This window comes from Phytophthora parasitica (assembly GCF_000247585.1).
Source record: "Phytophthora parasitica INRA-310 unplaced genomic scaffold supercont2.35, whole genome shotgun sequence".
Taxonomy (NCBI): Eukaryota; Oomycota; class Peronosporomycetes; order Peronosporales; family Peronosporaceae; genus Phytophthora; species Phytophthora nicotianae.
The window spans coordinates 170,165-187,965 of record NW_008649021.1 but is presented as its reverse complement, the minus strand read 5'-3'; the positions used below and the strand labels follow the sequence as shown (position 1 = coordinate 187,965).

Below are 17,801 nucleotides of genomic sequence, written 5' to 3'. Positions count from 1 at the left end.
ACAGTCTATTTGAAGACGGCGAGCGTCATCGCCACTACCAACAGAGCCTTCCGGGCGACAGTCAGTGTCGTCACCGATATCAGCAGATCTTACATGAAGGCACTAAGCCTGTGAGCGTATTCGCCGCTACCAAGTGGTCTGCATGAAGATGAGGAGTATCGACGCCGTTTGTCGTAGGAAATTGAGCGCCATCGCCGCTAGAAGTAGAGACATACACGAGATCAGAGAGCGATACCGCCACTGGTCTGCAGAGTCAAGACGAGACAGTGAACGTCACCGCCACTGACAAGATATCTTACATGAAGACAGCGAGCGTTATATCACTAAAAACACAACATATATCAAAACGGCAGCGCCAACGCAATTGCTTCCAGGATATCCGATATCCATGAGCTTATTAAACCAGGAAATAATGTTACAGCTGATACTAATAATACTTCGACGAGGATGTCGCTCGTCCTGTCCGCACTAACAAAGTCGATTAGCAAAATCGCCATTATCAGCAACGCATACAATCAATATATCACTTGTAGATTGGACTGGTAATGATACAGGTATGAATAAGGCAAAGCCCCTGCGGTGATTGAGAAAACAACACTCCTGTCGTTACTATGTTACGCTCAGTTTCATTCTCGTCTTCCATCGCGTTCCATTCGCTGGATTTCATTGCAATTTTGTCTTATGCTAGGCCTGCATTTCAGCTCGTTCATTGTCCGGGCTAGTTGTGTCAGGCTACTGTCACACGAGTCGCCAACGCTCTATCGCGGTGACTAATCAGAGCTGATTACAGATCCACTGGTTATGACGGCCTCAAGTGTCGAGGTCGTCTTGATAGTTAATCTTTAGAGTCTAATATACCTGCCAGTCACAAGTGAAGAATGGAATTTACACGCACAATCATCAAGTATCTACGACTGTTTATGCGACCTAATCTACTTCACGTGGAATTGTGGACCCTGTGGGTGCCGCTCGCGTGGAAGGCATGCTGTCTGTTGGAGCTAAGCGTTCTCGCATTTACGACTACTTACTGGAGCATGACCAAAACGTGATCCAGGTCGACGTGGATAACCTAGTTCGCGACCATTCTGGCTCTCTCTCTACGCAGGACGACAACGAGGCGACGGCAAGGGAAATTGCTGCTTTGGCTGCGGCCAACCCCGAAAACGTTTCCACTGTATCAGAGACAGATGCAGGTGAAACGGGCGTGATTTCATTGGCAACAGCGCACATGAGGCGAATGTACGGGTGGTTCAGCGAGGTTCTGCTCGTGGATTGTAGCCACAAGATCAACAGGTGAGTCGGATTTTCAATCCATGCTTTTCTCCAGGATTTTATATCTGTATACAGGATTATCCCAGGATTTTCTTGTATGGATTTTTTGTGGGATCTTTATGTCCAGGATTCCTAAACATGTATTTTGTCCATGCTTTTTCATGGATTTATATTATTGGATTTAATCCAGGAGAATATCCATGATTATTCCAGGATTATTTTTTTTATTATATCCAGGATTTTCTCCAGGATTTCATTTTTTATTTTTATTCAGGATTCGTCCATCCTTTTATCCGGTATTCATACATGATTCTAACTGGTATTTGGTTCTGTATTGGTAGGTACAACTACCGGCTCCTTACTTTCATGGGAATGAACGAATTTTGCGAAGGGGCGGTTGTGCAGCAGTCACTCATCGATGCTAATGGAGATTGGCACATGGAGCGGGCTATTGCGCACTCCTAACGGTCTCACCCGACGCGGATCCATTTGCTTCGCGTGATTGTGGTGGATAAAGACTTGAACGAAATCCGCGTTCTGGAAACAAATTTCCCGGAAACCAGAATCTTGATTTGTCACGTTCACGTGATAAAATACCTGAAAGAGATGCGATCGAAGCCGGAGTTTGGCAAAATTGCTGCGGAAGATGCAAGTCAGCTTGACTCAGCTGTTCATAGGATGGTGTATTCTGCAAGTGAGGTGATTTATGCGGAGGCTCATGGTTCACTCGAAGGAATTTGCGACAGAGTTGGATTAAATGGATTTTTTTGCTTACTTCCAGAAAAACTGGGACTCATGCAAAGATCGTTGGGTCTATTATTTGCGCGCGCACTTATCTCACTTCAAGAATCATGCAAACAACCTTTTGTAGAGCTTCTTCGGCAAACTTAAGGATGGAGTAGATGGATCTATGACAATGGCGCAGCGTGTGAAGGATATGACCGTCGTAAGGAGAGCGAATACCAGTACAGAGTGACGAGGATCGGCCATTTCGTTAACGCGAACTACGACGAGGAGATGAAGAATGTGCTGCGCTTCACGACCCACTACGTTGCTGGACAGATTGAGGGACAGTACGCTAAAGGACTTGAGACAGCGACCCAGTACAGGTTCGACGGCTGTGATGAGGATCCACATCAGATTTTCGTGCGTGATTTTTTTCAGAACACATTTTTAGTCTTGACGACTGGCGTTGCGACTGTGAATTTTCGGCATCAATGAGTCTTCCGTGCCGGCATGCTATAGCGTACCGGAAATACAAGGAAGTGCCGGGACCTGTTATACCTTCGAATCGCATAGACGAACGGTGAGTCTTCAGTTTTCCATGATTTTTCTTTGATTTAATCCTGGATTGACCATGATTTTACAACATGTTTTATCCATGATTAATCCTGTTTGCGTACATGTTTTAGCCGGACGACACTTTCTCAAGATCTGAAGAAGGTTAAACAGTTCACCAACGAGACGTTTGCGACCGGAGGCAGAGGATCCCAGCAGAAAATGTTGAAATCACAGTCGGAGCAATACAGAGAAGCAGTGAGAGCCACACATCTCATTGCCAACGAGTTGGCTGACATTGAGGGCGAAGATGAGTTCGATAAAATGCTGACTTTTGTCCTGGCCCAGTGGTGCAACGTACGCCAGAAGAAAATGTTGTCTGTCTCTGAGAATATCTCTGGAGACGAATCTGGACGTATCAAGGAGGTAAACAAACGAGATCGTGATTATGACGCCTTAGTAAAGAAGAGTTCAACATCAGCAGCAGTGATGAGGAAGACGGAAGTTCTAACAGTGTAGAAGGTGACACTGAGGGCGAGTCGGAGCCATAGAACAAGACTCGAGTGGAAATACGCCTTAATCTCAAAGCACAAAGGTTGGACGACCTCAAAAAGTGAAAAAGAAGGCTCAAGCTGGGGAGAAGAAGGACGGTAAGTGGTACGAAGCAACAGAAGCCGCACGTGCACAGGCTGGTGAAGTAACCCTTCTTTCACTAGTGGATTCATTTGATAGAGAACAGCCAGGGCTCATGGAGACGTAGCAACGTCTGTCGGGGATTATCGTGAAATACGGAGATGCTGAAAAGAAGAAACCGAAGCTGAAACTCATGAAAAACCCGGTTTTAACAATGGATCCCTTCTACCTACTTCCAACAAAGCTTCTGGACGCCTGTGTGAAGCTGCTGGCCGTCTCCAACACGAAGGCCACTGCTATCTCTGTGGACGACTCGCAGTCAAGCCAAATTTCAAGCACGCACACGGACAAGGCGCCTGTAGAGACTCTGGTAATCAAGGACGTCGGATACTTCAGCAGAAAACAGCTTGAAACCTTCAAGAGAGTTCAAATCTTGAAAGAATTCGTCGAGCTGGGCATTGATGTCTACAAGTGGCTCGTGGACGTAGCAGCACCTGCACTCCCAGCCGATTACCAGTCGCTGTCTCAACAAATGGCGGATGCAGTAATGGTGTCTTATCCTTACAAGCGTATAGAGGGTCTTCCGGGTGTCCCGGACTTCGCATACACAGGGCTCTATAGAGCAGCACCTCCATCCTGGCTCACTGACGCTATGATCAAATGGATTGTGTATACGTCTAGTCCAGGATTACGTTTCGCTGGATTCCAGGCAGCATTTACGAAGGGCAAGAGAACGCGTAATCCTGGCGAGCGCTGCCTTGACGACGCAACACGTGGTCGTGTGCTACAGCAAGTGAATGAAGATGGAGTGGATACCGTCATGCTGCCGTTGAACTTTTCAAACTACCACTGGTGCTGTGTGGTCGTCAAAGTGGAGAAAAAGCGTATATACTACTATGATCCTCTCAACCAAGCGCAGTACACGAACGCAGCTAACGCCGTGGCCACCAGCCTGGAGATGGACTGAGAGAATACGATGTGATATCGATGAATAATCCCACCCAGTTCGACGGGCACAGTTGCGGTGTGTACGTCTGTTGGATGTTCATCAGGTATGTCATAACCGGACAGCACCTGAAAGTGAGCTTGGAATCACTCACGAAGCGTCGATTCGAGTTGTTCTATTTTTTGCTCACAGGGAAACTTCTACCAGTACAAGCTCCGCGAGGTGATGAAGCAGAGGAAAAACTGTCTGCTCTCCATGCCATAGATGAAGACAGTAACGACGAGGAATTACCTCCCACTCAAGTTCAGTAGTAACTCAAGGGTTGGTCGGCAGTACATGATCTAATACACGTCATGGACTTTTACATACAAATGATATTGTGTACATGATTTTCCCATGATTCATGTACAGTATTAATCCTGGATCACCGACCAGCACACATTTATATCTTTCTCGTCCTCGACGTATCTTCCCAATAACTTCCCATATCTTTCCATAACTTCCCCATATGGCTACTTATTTAAGATAGATCCAGGATTAATCATGGATCAAATCGTGTACGATCCATTATTAATAATCCTGGCCTCCAACAGCGACCTTTTCACGATTAGAATATGTTTCTAAACAGTGGGCTTGTTTTGCCGGAACCCAGAGCAGTTCTCTTCTAGGGTAGGTATATTGTCACGTGGTAGTTGATAGACTAACACATTAGTGGAAAATGTCTCCTCTCTCTAGCAGAACCGGAGCAAACTGTTGTCCACGATAACCCCGTCACTCAAAACGAGAACGTTCTGGTACCGCTCGTCATGCGTAAGGCTGTTGTCCTTCTTTGGGTGTGAGTTGATTCAACGCACATGGTCCGCACGACCCTAACAGCCTTTTTTTTCCGCAAGAACCGCCCATTCATCGGGGTATTAGACAGACTTAGGCCCACTGTCGGTAAGCCGCTGTTCTCCGTCAAAATTTGCTGCAATTGATTGATGAAGCGTTTGGTTGTTTCGGAAGAGTGTACGGTGCAATTAATAGCCAATCCATATGGGCTAGCTGAAACTTCGACTTTGAAGCCGTGTAAGATTTGTGTTTTGCGCTGCAGAATAGCATCGCTTCGGTCATTGACCTGTACTTGCGTAGCTCTATAGTACCAGGTTAACGCTGCTTTGTATTGAACTGACCAGACTTATTTTTCTTGTGATGGAGAGTTGGGCTTCAAAACGGAGCTGCCAAATTTAATAATGGCTTTATGCTCTGTCAGCTACTGTAGTTCTGTTGCTGCCAGAATTTAGGCTGGTATTGCGCCAAAAAACGATCATGGAGAATGAGCCGACTAAGCGTGGACTCACCGCAGCGGAGAAGCGTGCTGCCCGCCGCGCCCGCGTGCTCCAGGATGGCGAGAGCCGTCTAAAGCTGCTGAAAGGACAGATCTCGTCCCTCAAAACACCAACCAACGAGTCGCCGTCGCTGGAACAGCAACTGGACGATGGTGTGGACGAGCTGGTGGCTGCGTCCGACTCGGACCCCGCCGATCCACCGACTGAGCTCAAGATCCCACCGCGTGTTGACCCGGCCCAGCGACGTCGGGATGCGGCTGCTAGACGTCGTCGCAAGGAACAAATGGTACAGGAGATGCTGGGCAGCAACGCACCAGCTAATGAGGTAAAGGAAGAGGAGACACCCACCGACCAGGAGAAGCCCCAGAAGGTGCTGGAGGCTCTGAAAGCGCCCTCTACTGCTACTGAGCCGATGTTCAGTCGCCACACGACAGCGTTGAAGCTCCATTCACTCGAGGAGAAGCTGGTGCTGCTGCTTATAGTGGCGGCCGCTGTCTACACTGCCATGTGCATGGACTTGCGATCCATTGCGGCCAGCTTAGCTGCCGACGACCAGTTGTTCGTGAGTTATCAGGACCTGATCACGAAAGGAGTCCCTATGGAGTCCATTAGACAGCAGTTTGAGCGTGAGCAAGTGGCGCCTGCAGTGAGACAGAAGCTCGAACATTTACTGACTCAGCAGCTGAAGATGGAGGCCATGGAGACGACAACGACCAGTTCAGGATGGCTACCGGATGTGGCAGATTTGGGCTTCTTCTTCACGTCATTGGTGGCAAATCCACCTATTGCGTTGTGTGTGCTGCTAGTGAGATTGGTGGTGTCCACAGGCGCCAAGGCGGTGCATAAAGCGCTGGATCTACCGGATGTGAAGAGCCCGCAGGAAGGAGATTTGGGGTTCTTGGCGAATATGGCGCTGTCGAGTCGACCGGTGCTGAAAGGTGCGTTTAGTTTAGTGGATTTGTGGGGTATGGATTCGAGAATCTGATGATAGATTTTGCGTTTTTGTTCGTGGAGTAGAGTTCCTAGTGAAGGGCCGCAAGTCGCTGGACGACGTGTTCGTCTTCATCTTCGCACTCGTGGTATTTGTCGCCATTCGTGCGATCTGGATCAGCTAAGAAGCGACGATTTAGCCCAGTCTGGTCAGATTAGCTGCACCTTGTCTCCTGCGGCTTCAGTTAGGCGTCATATTAGGTCAATCAAGCATCTTCTAGTTACATGGGTTGGTTTATGCGTGACACTATTTGGGGCAGCATCGTCGTTTTGGTGTCGCTTCCGATCAAGCATCGGCGTTTATAGGATAGGAATCATTTTTGGGCGATGGATGCTCCGAAGCAGACTCTGGCAAAGCAGCGGGCGTCAAACAAGTCACCAGAGAAGTTCAAAGTGTTCGTGGCTACCTGTCAAGTTATACCGGACGAAAGTAGCAACGATAAGTCAAACGGTGGAGCTCCCATCAACGTGAACACGCCCGTGTTTAAGCAAGAAAAGTTTCCAGCAATTGTGCTCCCTTCGGCAAGAATTGAGGACTTGCAACGGTTTATCGTGAGTCAATGGACTATCTCCAAGAGTCCGTTTGCCAAACTCCCTCTCGACGAGCATTTCTACACTTTCAAAGGCCGAATACTTCGTCTAGACGGAACGCTGGATGGCTACTGTAAGTCATTTATTTGTATTCGTGAAAAGGTCAGCTAAAGGTTCATAATTCGTAGATATTCTGAACAACGACACCATTTATCTGCGCTTCGCGTCTTTGGGCCGAATCTGCGATCCATGGGCCATGTCGACTAGCGAGCTACGCGTTGAGCTCAAATCACGTAATGCGTATGAGATCAACTTACAACCAGAACAATTGGTGAGTATTTGAAGACTCTAATACGGTAGATACTTTTTAAGTAATTCTTGGCATTTAGATGCAACGATTGCAGACGTTGATAATGAAGGAAAGCCGTATGCGGCGACTACAACAAGCTACCAGGAAGGAGGAAACTGAGCAAGTGCAGTCGATCACAAAAGAACTTGCACACTTACACCAACAGCGCGTGAAAAGTCGAAGTTACTTGACACCAAGTGAGCATCCGATCGAGCGACCGCCGTCACTTGCTAAATGGCCGATTGCATCATGTGCGAACCGCACTGTGTTCCTGTCCATTGCTGAGCTGGAACGAACGTATCAGCTCGTACCTCGCGATGTACTGGAACCAGCGCTGTTTATCTTCGACACCGAGCGGAAATGGTACGTTACCATATCACCAAATTTCTAGACAGCTATACTCACGTCGTATCTGAACAGGGTTTTCGATAAACACAATATTCTACAGAAGCAACACTTCGACTACAGGTACATGTGCTTTGAGCAAGACTTTCTGGAAATGTTGACACTCAAGGAAGAAGCTGGGATGGTATTATGGTTTCGGGTGCGTGTTGCAGTAGAAATGACTTCTTATGGTACATCTAACGCTTGTTTGATTTCAATACTTACAGCCACAGAAGAGCTACGAGAAGCTGTCTGCATTCCTCACGTCCATTGAAGATCCTGTTGCAGGAGGCAAACACTACCAGCCTCTGATTCTGACGGAGTCGAGGTGGCTCACACTATGCGGTTCAAATGGCTGGGAAGGCAAGATCCGGCGCGATGGACGCAAGAGAGACATGGACCGTGTGCCAAAGTTTACAAGAAGTGTTGCGCGAGTGGTGTTGAACCTGCAGTCTGGCAGCTTTGACTACGTGGCCGTGAAGGAATTGCTCTACCAGTCCAACCCTACCTTGAACTTTGCGCCCTTGTAGACCATTAGTTTGAGTGATGCAATACAGTTGCAGTGAAGTGCACCTGGTCGCTACTGTGCCAGCAAGAACGGCCGGGAACGTCGATGAAGCGGGCGGTCGAGTTGATGCACATCAGTTGATGAGCATCAACCAGGAGGTTTCATTTTCTGCCAATCGTTGGCGCCGTAGAAGCCGTGCCACCATTGGGCCCATTTTGGCAGCCCGCGTCTTCCTATTGGTTCGGAAAATCTAGAGAAACTACCGGTATACCGTTGCTCCTCCTACATTTGCTAAGAGAGGATTTCCCGGTTTCTACATTTGATATTTAGAGAATGGTTTCGCGGGGCGCCCGATCCCAAAATTCCCGTGTGTCATGATTGGATGCCGGAGATGCTTATGGTTAGGATAGGACGTCAAGATCCTGTTCCTTTGGCTGGCTTGCAACACGCACTCGCGTATTTGCGCCGTGGTTTGAACGTCTTTCTCAAGTGGAATGTTGCTCCAGCGCGTCTTGTCGGTGCGTCGCGTGATGCTGGCCCGGGCCGTAGCCGCGCGCGCCATGGCCACGAGCTCCTACGCGCCGGCTGACGCCTTCCTGCATCGCCACCTGGGCGTTTCGTCCGAGAAGGACCGCAAGGCCATGCTGGCCACTGTGGGCTTCGACAGTGTTGAAGATCTGGTGGCCGCTGTTGTGCCGACCGAGATCCGTCTAGACAAGCCGCTGGATCTGCCGCCGCCGCTCAGCGAGAGCGAGGCGTTGGCCAAGCTCAAGGTGCTGGCGGCCAAGAACCAGACGCTCAAGTCCTTCATCGGCATGGGCTTCAACGACACTCACACGCCTGCCCCCATCGTGCGTCACATCCTGGAGAACCCGGGATGGTACACGAGCTACACGCCGTACCAGGCCGAGGTGTCCCAGGGTCGTTTGGAGATGCTGCTCAACTTCCAGACCATGATCCTGGACCTGACCGGCCTCGAATACGCCAACGCCTCGCTGCTGGACGAGGCCACGGCCGCCGCCGAGGCCATGGCCCTGGCCCACGGCAACTTCAACGGCAAGCGTACCAAGTTCTTTGTGGACCAGGATGCCCACCCACAGACGATCGGCATGATGCAGACGCGAGCCGATAACTTTGGCATTGAGCTCGTGGTGGGAAACCCCAAGACCGATCTTGACCTTAAGGACCAGGGATACAGCGGTGTGCTGCTGCAGTACCCGACCACTTTCGGTGCCGTCAACGACTACCGTGACTTCGTGGACGAGGCCCACAAGTCCAAGCTCGTGGTGGCCGTCGCCACGGACCCGTTGAGTCTGACGCAGCTCACTCCGCCCGGCGAATGGGGCGCCGATATTGCTCTGGGATCGGCCCAGCGCTTCGGTGTGCCCATGATGTTCGGTGGCCCACACGCTGCGTTCCTGGCCACGACCAAGAAATACCACCGCAAGATGCCCGGCCGTATCATCGGTGTATCGGTTGACTCGCGTGGAGAGCCGGCTGTGCGTATGGCCATGCAGACTCGCGAGCAGCACATTCGTCGTGACAAGGCCACTAGCAACATTTGCACGGCCCAGGCCCTACTGGCCAACATGGCTGCTGCGTACGCCATCTACCACGGCCCCGACGGACTGGACATTATCGCTAAGCGCGCCAACCTGTACGCGGCCACCCTGGCCGCTGGCCTGGAGAAGTTCGCGCCCAAGTGCAAGGTGGTTAACGACGCTTTCTTCGACACTTTGGAGATTGATGTGTCGCAGTCGGGTACGTCGGCTGCCGACGTGGCCGCTGAAGCCACGAAGCGCGGAGTGAACGTCCGTGTCATTGACGATAAGCGTGTGGGTGTATCGATGGGCGAGAGCGTCGACCTGAAGGACCTGGAGAAGCTGCTGCTAGCGTTCGGAGCCGAGGAGAGCCTTCCTAAGGACCTGGCCGAGGCCCTCGGTGCTCGTGCAGAGGAGATCCAGAAGAAGAGCATTCCGGAGGGGCTGCGCCGTTCGACGTCGTACCTGGACCACGACATCTTCCACAAGTACCGCTCGGAGACGGAGCTCACCCGCTACCTGAAGCAGCTGGAGGACAAGGACTTGGCCCTTAACCGCTCCATGATCTCGCTGGGAAGCTGCACTATGAAACTGAACGCCGTGTCCGAGCTGGCCCCTATTTCGTGGCCGGAGTTCACTAACGTTCACCCGTTCGTGCCCGAGGAACAGAGTGCTGGTTACCGTGAGCTCATCGAGTCGTTGAACCACTCGCTGGCCGTCATCACGGGCTTCAGCGCCGTGTCTACGCAGCCGCAGAGTGGCGCCCAGGGTGAGTACGCTGGTCTTCTGACCATCCGCAACTACCAGCGCTCCATTGGCCAGGGCCACCGTAACGTGTGCCTGATTCCAGTGTCTGCGCACGGTACCAACCCAGCCAGTGCTGTGATGGCCGGCATGAAGGTCGTGGTCGTGAAGTCGGACGAGAATGGCCACGTGGATCGCGAGGACCTGGCAGCCAAGGCTGCTGAGCACTCGGACAACCTCAGTGCCTTTATGATCACGTACCCGTCGACTTTCGGTATGTTCGAGCCGGGTATCAAGGACATGGTGGACCTCATCCACTCGCACGGCGCTCAGGTCTACATGGATGGCGCTAACATGAACGCCCAAGTGGCATTGTGCAACCCTGGTGGCATTGGCGCTGACGTTTGCCACTTGAACCTGCACAAGACCTTCTGCATCCCGCACGGCGGCGGTGGTCCCGGTGTCGGCTCTATCGGTGTTGCGGCCCACCTGGCCCCGTTCCTGCCGGGCCACACGGTCATGCCTACGGGTGGTGAGGGCGAGCACACGGTCAAGAAGACGGACTCGGCTGTCAGTGGATCGCCGTTCGGCAGTGCCGGTATCCTCCCGATCCCTTGGATGTACATCAACATGTTGGGCGAGGACGGCCTGAAGCAGGCCACGTCCACGGCCATTCTGAACGCCAACTACATGGCCAAGAAGCTGGAGAGCCACTACGAGGTTGTCTTCCGCAGTGCCAACGGTACGTGCGCGCACGAGTTCATCATCGACATGCGCCCGTTCAAGGAGCTTGGCATCGTGGAGGAGGACGTGGCCAAGCGTCTGCAGGACTTTGGCTTCCACAGCCCCACCATGTCGTGGCCCGTGCCCGGCACGCTCATGATTGAGCCCACGGAGAGTGAGAGCAAGGCCGAGATGGACCGCTTCTGCGAGGCTTTGGCTATTATTCGTCGCGAGATTGAGGACGTCGCTACGGGCGCCATCGCCGTCGAGGACTCGCCACTCAAGCACGCGCCGCACACGGTGGACCAGGTCACGGCCGGTGTCTGGGACCGCAAGTACTCGCGTGAACAGGCTGCGTTCCCCGCGCCGTGGCACCAGGGAGGCAAGAACAAGACCTACTGGCCGTCCGTCGGCCGCGTTGACAACGTGCACGGTGACCGTCACCTCGTGTGCAGCTGCCCGCCTCTATCGGACTACGAGTAAATCAAGATGCTGTTGGTGAACTACTCGACGTAACCAGCAAGCTGACTGCAAAGCTGCAGAGGCTTTGCGTCTGGCGCTTCGACTTTGCAGACTGCTTTTCCTTCACGACTTCACTGGGCTTTTTTGTTCATGTGGTTAACCAATGACCGATGTTAAAATAGATGTCGCTCGGGTTCGACAGCGCCGTGCGGGAGGCGGCTGTATTACTCGAGTGCTGTAGTACGGAAACCCTCTGCCTTGCAAGGGTTGTCGGGGTAGTTTTGGACATTTTAATGAAGATAAGCCGAGGTTAGATACAGATATTTTACTCAATAGTTATGATGTTTCTTCTCGCGTTAATATCATTGGAACACTTGCAGTTCAGTGTTCTTTCACGGACAACTTAGAGTTGAATTCGTAGTTGGTTCGCTCGTCGAGTCACCACCAGAAGCAGGATGAACCACTCGGCGATGTACTTGATGACGAGCGCGAACAAGTAGATTCCTTCGAGGGCCACGACACTGCACAACAGGCCGATAACGATCTTCTGCGTGAATGTCATTTTGTCGTACAGTTCGAGAAGTCCGAATTCCTCCTGAACATCCTTGCGCTCGGTAGTGCTGATGGTTATTACTGCCACTTCGGTCGGGGCTGTCGTAGTCGTCATGAGTGGAAGTTCTTCTTGATCTGCGGCTGGAGAATTCTCGACTGCCATCCTGAAGTGGGGACGGCGGAAGGTCTGTCATTCGACTCAATGTGGAAAGCTCATGTAGATCCACTGGCGTTTCCCACTGTGCTATATCGGTTGAAACACGCACATCGAATCTGCGTCGAATCTGATAAATACTTCATGTGATGCTTCGTCTCCGTTATGTTCATGGGTGACCCAGATGTAAACGCTTGTTTTACAGTGCATTCATTTTCCACGGGAACAGAACGACATTTTATTATACCAGAAGCTAAGCACTTCAGGAAACAACACCGTTGTTCAAAATCACCGGCAAATTTCGATGCCTCGATGCAAGATTCTCTGAGCATTGCTCAATAAGCCGTGCCGGAGTCGCATTGATTAGCTGCATACCGCAGGAACACGAAGATTTTGGTGTATTCAGCTTCGCGGCCAAGCCGTGGCCAAGGAAAGTCGTTCAAGCACCTTTAAGTTGCATGTGATGACTTTCGTTAAAGGCGCTGAAACTAGTTAAAGGTGCGCAAAATTTTAACATTCGAATTTTGTCATAAGAGGAAATATGCGAAGCTAAATTGAAAGTAAAATGCACTCCAATAAAAAACCGACCGAGAAGTCGAAACCATCAACACGAGAATAATCGACCAAACGAGCAAGGAAGGCTCTTGGTGCTGCACACAGGGCATTGCTGTTTCCTTTTCTTTACATATAGCACACTCACAACAACTAGCGCTACAATCAGCGCTTCACCATCGTACTACGGATTGCGGTGAAAATGTCACCCGAAGTGGACTTTGCTATACTCGGCGAATGGTATCACCGTGCAGTAGCGCGCGAGCTCTCGTTCGAAGACTTGCACTGGACCGACAGGAGATATTTTCGCAGTATTAATTTGCCAGCATTGCGTACAACCGACCGGAAACCCGCTTCACGTCGTCGCGCAGGTTGTCGTTTCCAATCACGTCTCGAAACATCTCGATCTTCTCGTCCGTGCGTTTCAGGAACCGCCACCCGGAGTAATTGGTCACGACGCCGTACACGCACTCCTCATTATTGTTGTCTACAGCCACTTCCATGCCAAAATGCTCTGCGCAGAGCCCTTCTTGAAATCATCGTCCTTTGCTTCAATGACGCAGACCATCTTGGTTCCACGTGTGATCCGAAAGTCGACAGTACCATTTGCTTTTACGTATTGACCAACCATCTTCGACTCAATGTGGAGCTGAGTACGGTCTTCAGGATCCCGCTTTCGATCCTCTTCATCGAACATGCAAACCACGTTTTCGAAGATAGCTCCCATGAACTGAACACGCGTCGTTTCGTTCACTTCCGAGCTCTTGTACGCCAACAGCTTCGTTCGAAGGACTTTCACAATAAAATCCAAAGTAGCATCGTCGACGGACGTCTTTGCTACCTCGCTGTGCAGCAAGTCGAAGAACGGCCCTTCCGTCACCTCATTTTCTCTACTGGGGCGAAAGCGTTTTGGTAGCGATTCGTACTCCACCGATGAGAACCCCGTGCTGCCATCCCTGCCCCGCTTCTTCTCTATGACTTTGTTCAACTCGTTCCAATCGCGCTTGCGCTTGGCTGGCATATTCTCAATGCGTCGCTGTTCCTCTTCCTGCTTCCTCCGCTCCTCTTCCTGCTTCCTCCGCTCCTCCTCAACTTTGCGCAGCTTCGCTTTAGCCTCCTTGGTAATGCTCAGCGCTTTTTCACTCGCTTGAGCTATCGCCAACGCCTTACGAACCATATTCACCTTCATCTCCGCTTCGAGCTCTTCCGGGACACGCACGAGCACGTGGATGACTCTCTTCCCGAGCTTATCCTTTTCGAAAACGTCTTCCAGTAACTCAGTGGGGTTGAGTTCGTGCTCTAGCCACGTCTTGTCTATCTCATCCGTCTTTGAGAGCTCCACGTTCGGGTCCGTCGCTGACAGCCACTCGTCGTCCTTGCGAGCGAGGAACAGGCGCAGAGAGGACGCCTTCACTAGGATCTCCTCCTTCGCTTTGATAGCATTCTTTACATGATCGATTGTCTTCGTCTCATCCATGTCGACTGAAAACGGAGTAGCATCGGTCGCATTGATAAGCAAACAAAACAGAGTTAACTTCATTGTCTCTCCTTGCTTCTTTTCCTGAAATGAGAGAAAAGCCCGCTCAAAAAGATCATACTTAATGGAAACATTTTTGGCATTGGGTGCCTTTCATAACTGGTACGAGACATTTTTATACTTACGGGTAGGTGGTCATAAAACGTCCGATAAAAAACGACTTGTTTGATGTGATCAGAACTTAAACTTAAATTCGTTTAATTCTTTCAGCCTTAACCTTTATCCCCCAGGTCAAAAGCCTACCGGTAGCAGTCATGAAAGCCTACTCGTACGCGCCACCTCAGTTAGTTTATATAAAGGTTTGTATTGAGAAGCATGTGGTTTGCATGAAATGGACTGTTGTGTTACGTAGAAAAGTCAAATTGAAGTTGAAGTGATGTGATCACTGAAGCACTTTCGACCAGAACGGGGTCCGCATATGCCGAAAAACGAGTTCGAGTCGGGCTGTGAACAGTTTACGCAGTAATATGAAGACTTTGTGCTGCACATACCACAGACTCGTTGAACCCTCTTGCCTTGGGTTCGCGCTGAAGCATAACGAGGGTGCTTGATGAATGGTTTGATGACGTGGGTGGGTTCACCGTCACATTCCGCTACTTCTGCGGTACCGCTACGCGTTGTTCTGACAGCCTCGTAGTCATTGAATATCAACTGATGAGCCAACTGAGACACAAACCCTTGGAAACTGCAATCTTCCCCGTCGACTTGCTCTCTGTTGCTCATATCGTAGCGATACGCCAGGAAAACATCGACAACAATCATTCCGAGTATAGTACCAAAAAGGCGGTGTGTCCAATTCCGTGTAATCCATTCACGCTCAATTGCTAAACTCCCTTGGCGGTAATGATCATGGATGTCAATAGTAGAGAAGTCAGAGAAGAACAATTCCACCATTTGTGGACGGGAAATTCGCTTTTCGTAACGCATTGTCTCAACGAGACCATTCCGTTCAATAAGTCGATGCCGTGTCCGAACGGAATCACTCCCGGGTAGCGTTGTACCTCGGTTGGAAATGATAGTCATTGGTTTACGATCAGCCCAGCAAATAGCATACATTTGGTTGCCGTGCTCTGTAGTACTCGAGAATACCTTGAAATCGCCTCGACGGGGTGCCGTATTGAACCACTCTAGTAAATGCTTTTTAGGGTACTCAACTGAAGCTGTTTTGACCATCCCCATAAAGAGTAAGCCCAGTCGATTTTCCAATTGAACGAGAGTTTTCACGGATGCAAAAGCACTGTCCGCTATAATGGTGCGACCTGTTCCCCGGTAATGTTCTGAAAGGCGAAGTACTACCGACGTTCCTTCGCCATACTCACGTGCATACAGTTTTTCGCGCTGTCTATCAGCACCTTCAACAAGCTCTAAACCGAGTAGTACACCACTTTGTCCATCAGCGATAGACTTGATCTCCGTACCCTTGCCTTCCGGCTTCCTTGCGATCTTTGTTTTGTGTGGCAAACCATCATGGCAGTACTTACTTTCTCGACCTTTCCAGGCGCTCATACACTCATCGATGCACAGAATGTTTCCTGGATTTACTACACGCTTTCGCCGTTCATTGAAGCCATCTACTATCGGTCGTATCGGTTTCCAGGGGTCTTCGGCAGTGGGGTCGCTTGTGAAGGACATACAGTACAAAACCTGCTCGAAACAATGTCGTGTCATGCCATAGCGCTGGCCAAAGTTGGCTGGTGTTCCAACGAAGCCCTCCTTACATTCAGATTCCCAATAGACGCGAAGAGGGCCTGATCGAGGCTCGACAGCCATAGCTAATCGCAGACCAATCCACTTGAACCAGTCGCCCACCTTGATTTGCCGGTGACTTTGCATCGCCAGGTTTGCGTTAGTGCAGGCAAGCGTGGATTTCAACGTGGGCATTGGGTACATTAGATAGAAGTATTTTGCAATTGTACTGCCATCGAGAGCACCCATGTAGAATCGTGTGGGGCGGGGCTGAACGTGAGATCCTTGATCAAATAACACAGAATGACATGGCTTCCAACGGCGACCATGGGCAATAACTGTGTCATCCTCTTCTTGTTCATCTGAGCTGCTGCTCGCATTTGTATCTTCTGCTGCAGAAGAATTAGATGAAGAGCTAAAGTCGGCAACAATTGCAGCATTCGACTCGCGCAAAAGCTCTGAGAACGAAGTATATGCCGGATCTTGCATCAGATTTGGCGGTTCATGAAGTGTATTTTCTGAGCTTGCTCGTCGCTCGAGCTCTATAGCTCGGGCTGCTACCGTGTCTCGCGAGCCATTTGTCCACGTGACATCGTAGGAGTGTTGTCGTGACACTCGGTGCACAGTGGATACGACACCAACCTTACCTTGATACTTCTTTGTCTTTCCTCTTACTCTGCATCCAACTGTGATTTTCCCCATAAAGGAGTGGTGTGTTGAGGCTGAAAACTAACTATGATGCTGACTGGTGTTTCAGCTTTGCCATGAGCTATCGACGACTACTCAGAACACTTCTAACGACCCAAAATCTATTTTTGAAGTTGAGCCTACCGGTAGGCTGCTAAGCGTACCGGTGGGCTAATTGGGGGATAAAGGTTAAGTCTTTTTCCAAGCGAATCAAACCCACCACGACCTCAACACGCAACGCGAGCGCAGGCACTCGCGGGACCAGCTTGTTAGCCCAATGAAGCTGATCACTTTGCTCCCACATTCGAGTATTGTTGCTGATACTGGAGAAAAAGTGAGTGTTTGCTGGTTTGTTTGCTGGCAAATTGGTTATCACCCAGCTGTAGCGGCAGTCTTGCGGCTTAGAAGAAAGGCTGTAGGCGTCGGGAAGCCCAGCATGCGCTGGCGACTCAGACAAACGGCGAATGTGGTCATGTGAAACCGGTTAGTTTGAAGCTACCCAAATGCATTTAACGTGGATCGATAGGCTGGTGTTGCCCAACGTTTGTTCTGCGACTTTTCTGCTATATAGCACCTCACTAAATATTTTTCTTACTGAATTTCATGTGCTTACCAACTATTCGCTGGACGGATGCTTTCAGACGCCCAACCTTAGTATTGTTTTCAAGCATGCAAAAAATAACAATAGAAACTCAGGTATTATGGTTGAGATAAACAAACTTGCTGCTACATGTAGTTCATCAATTCATAGCGATATCGTATCAAGCCATTGACTGCTGCGGGGATTTTACCTCCACGAAAGCAGGTGACTTGGGCTGTTCGCTGTGGAAGAGTACCTCGATGTCCTCAAGCATCAAGCCCTTCGTCTCCGGGCAGAAGAAGTACACGAAAATCCCGCAGATGCAGCACAACCCAGCGAACAAGAAGAACACGCCGTTGATGTT

The 17,801-nt window shown here is 50.4% G+C and overlaps 7 protein-coding genes across 7 annotated transcripts; 5 read left to right on the top strand and 2 right to left on the bottom strand.

The window, feature by feature from the left end:
* Positions 1-982: 982 nt before the first annotated feature.
* PPTG_12628 (hypothetical protein) lies at positions 983-1,737 on the top strand (the record flags this gene model as incomplete). Its single annotated transcript, XM_008909761.1, has 2 exons — positions 983-1,293; positions 1,614-1,737. 2 exons carry the CDS (start codon positions 983-985, stop codon positions 1,735-1,737), a joined length of 435 nt encoding a protein of 144 aa, XP_008908009.1.
* Positions 1,738-2,289: 552 nt separating this feature from the next.
* Positions 2,290-4,150, top strand: PPTG_12627 (hypothetical protein; the record flags this gene model as incomplete). Its single annotated transcript, XM_008909760.1, has 5 exons — positions 2,290-2,381; positions 2,450-2,578; positions 2,685-3,065; positions 3,139-3,247; positions 3,311-4,150. 5 exons carry the CDS (start codon positions 2,290-2,292, stop codon positions 4,148-4,150), a joined length of 1,551 nt encoding a protein of 516 aa, XP_008908008.1.
* A 1,287-nt stretch (positions 4,151-5,437) lies between these two features.
* On the top strand, positions 5,438-6,572 carry PPTG_12626 (hypothetical protein; the record flags this gene model as incomplete). Its single annotated transcript, XM_008909759.1, has 2 exons — positions 5,438-6,395; positions 6,475-6,572. The coding sequence occupies 2 exons, from the start codon at positions 5,438-5,440 to the stop codon at positions 6,570-6,572; spliced, it is 1,056 nt and encodes a 351-aa protein (XP_008908007.1).
* Positions 6,573-6,774: 202 nt separating this feature from the next.
* PPTG_12625 (hypothetical protein) lies at positions 6,775-8,485 on the top strand (the record flags this gene model as incomplete). Its single annotated transcript, XM_008909758.1, has 5 exons — positions 6,775-7,111; positions 7,167-7,309; positions 7,368-7,690; positions 7,748-7,871; positions 7,939-8,485. 5 exons carry the CDS (start codon positions 6,775-6,777, stop codon positions 8,239-8,241), a joined length of 1,230 nt encoding a protein of 409 aa, XP_008908006.1. The 3' UTR covers positions 8,242-8,485.
* Positions 8,486-8,521: 36 nt separating this feature from the next.
* Positions 8,522-12,084, top strand: PPTG_12624 (glycine dehydrogenase). Its single transcript, XM_008909757.1, has one exon. The coding sequence runs from the start codon at positions 8,714-8,716 to the stop codon at positions 11,708-11,710; it is 2,997 nt and encodes a 998-aa protein (XP_008908005.1). The 5' UTR covers positions 8,522-8,713; the 3' UTR covers positions 11,711-12,084.
* PPTG_12623 (hypothetical protein) lies at positions 11,991-12,404 on the bottom strand (the record flags this gene model as incomplete). The annotated part of the gene is made up of 1 exon (XM_008909756.1): positions 11,991-12,404. One exon carries the CDS (start codon positions 12,402-12,404, stop codon positions 12,093-12,095), a length of 312 nt encoding a protein of 103 aa, XP_008908004.1. The 3' UTR covers positions 11,991-12,092.
* Positions 12,405-17,229: 4,825 nt separating this feature from the next.
* PPTG_23313 (hypothetical protein) lies at positions 17,230-17,711 on the bottom strand (the record flags this gene model as incomplete). The annotated part of the gene is made up of 2 exons (XM_008909755.1): positions 17,230-17,352; positions 17,649-17,711. The coding sequence occupies 2 exons, from the start codon at positions 17,709-17,711 to the stop codon at positions 17,230-17,232; spliced, it is 186 nt and encodes a 61-aa protein (XP_008908003.1).
* Positions 17,712-17,801: the final 90 nt, after the last annotated feature.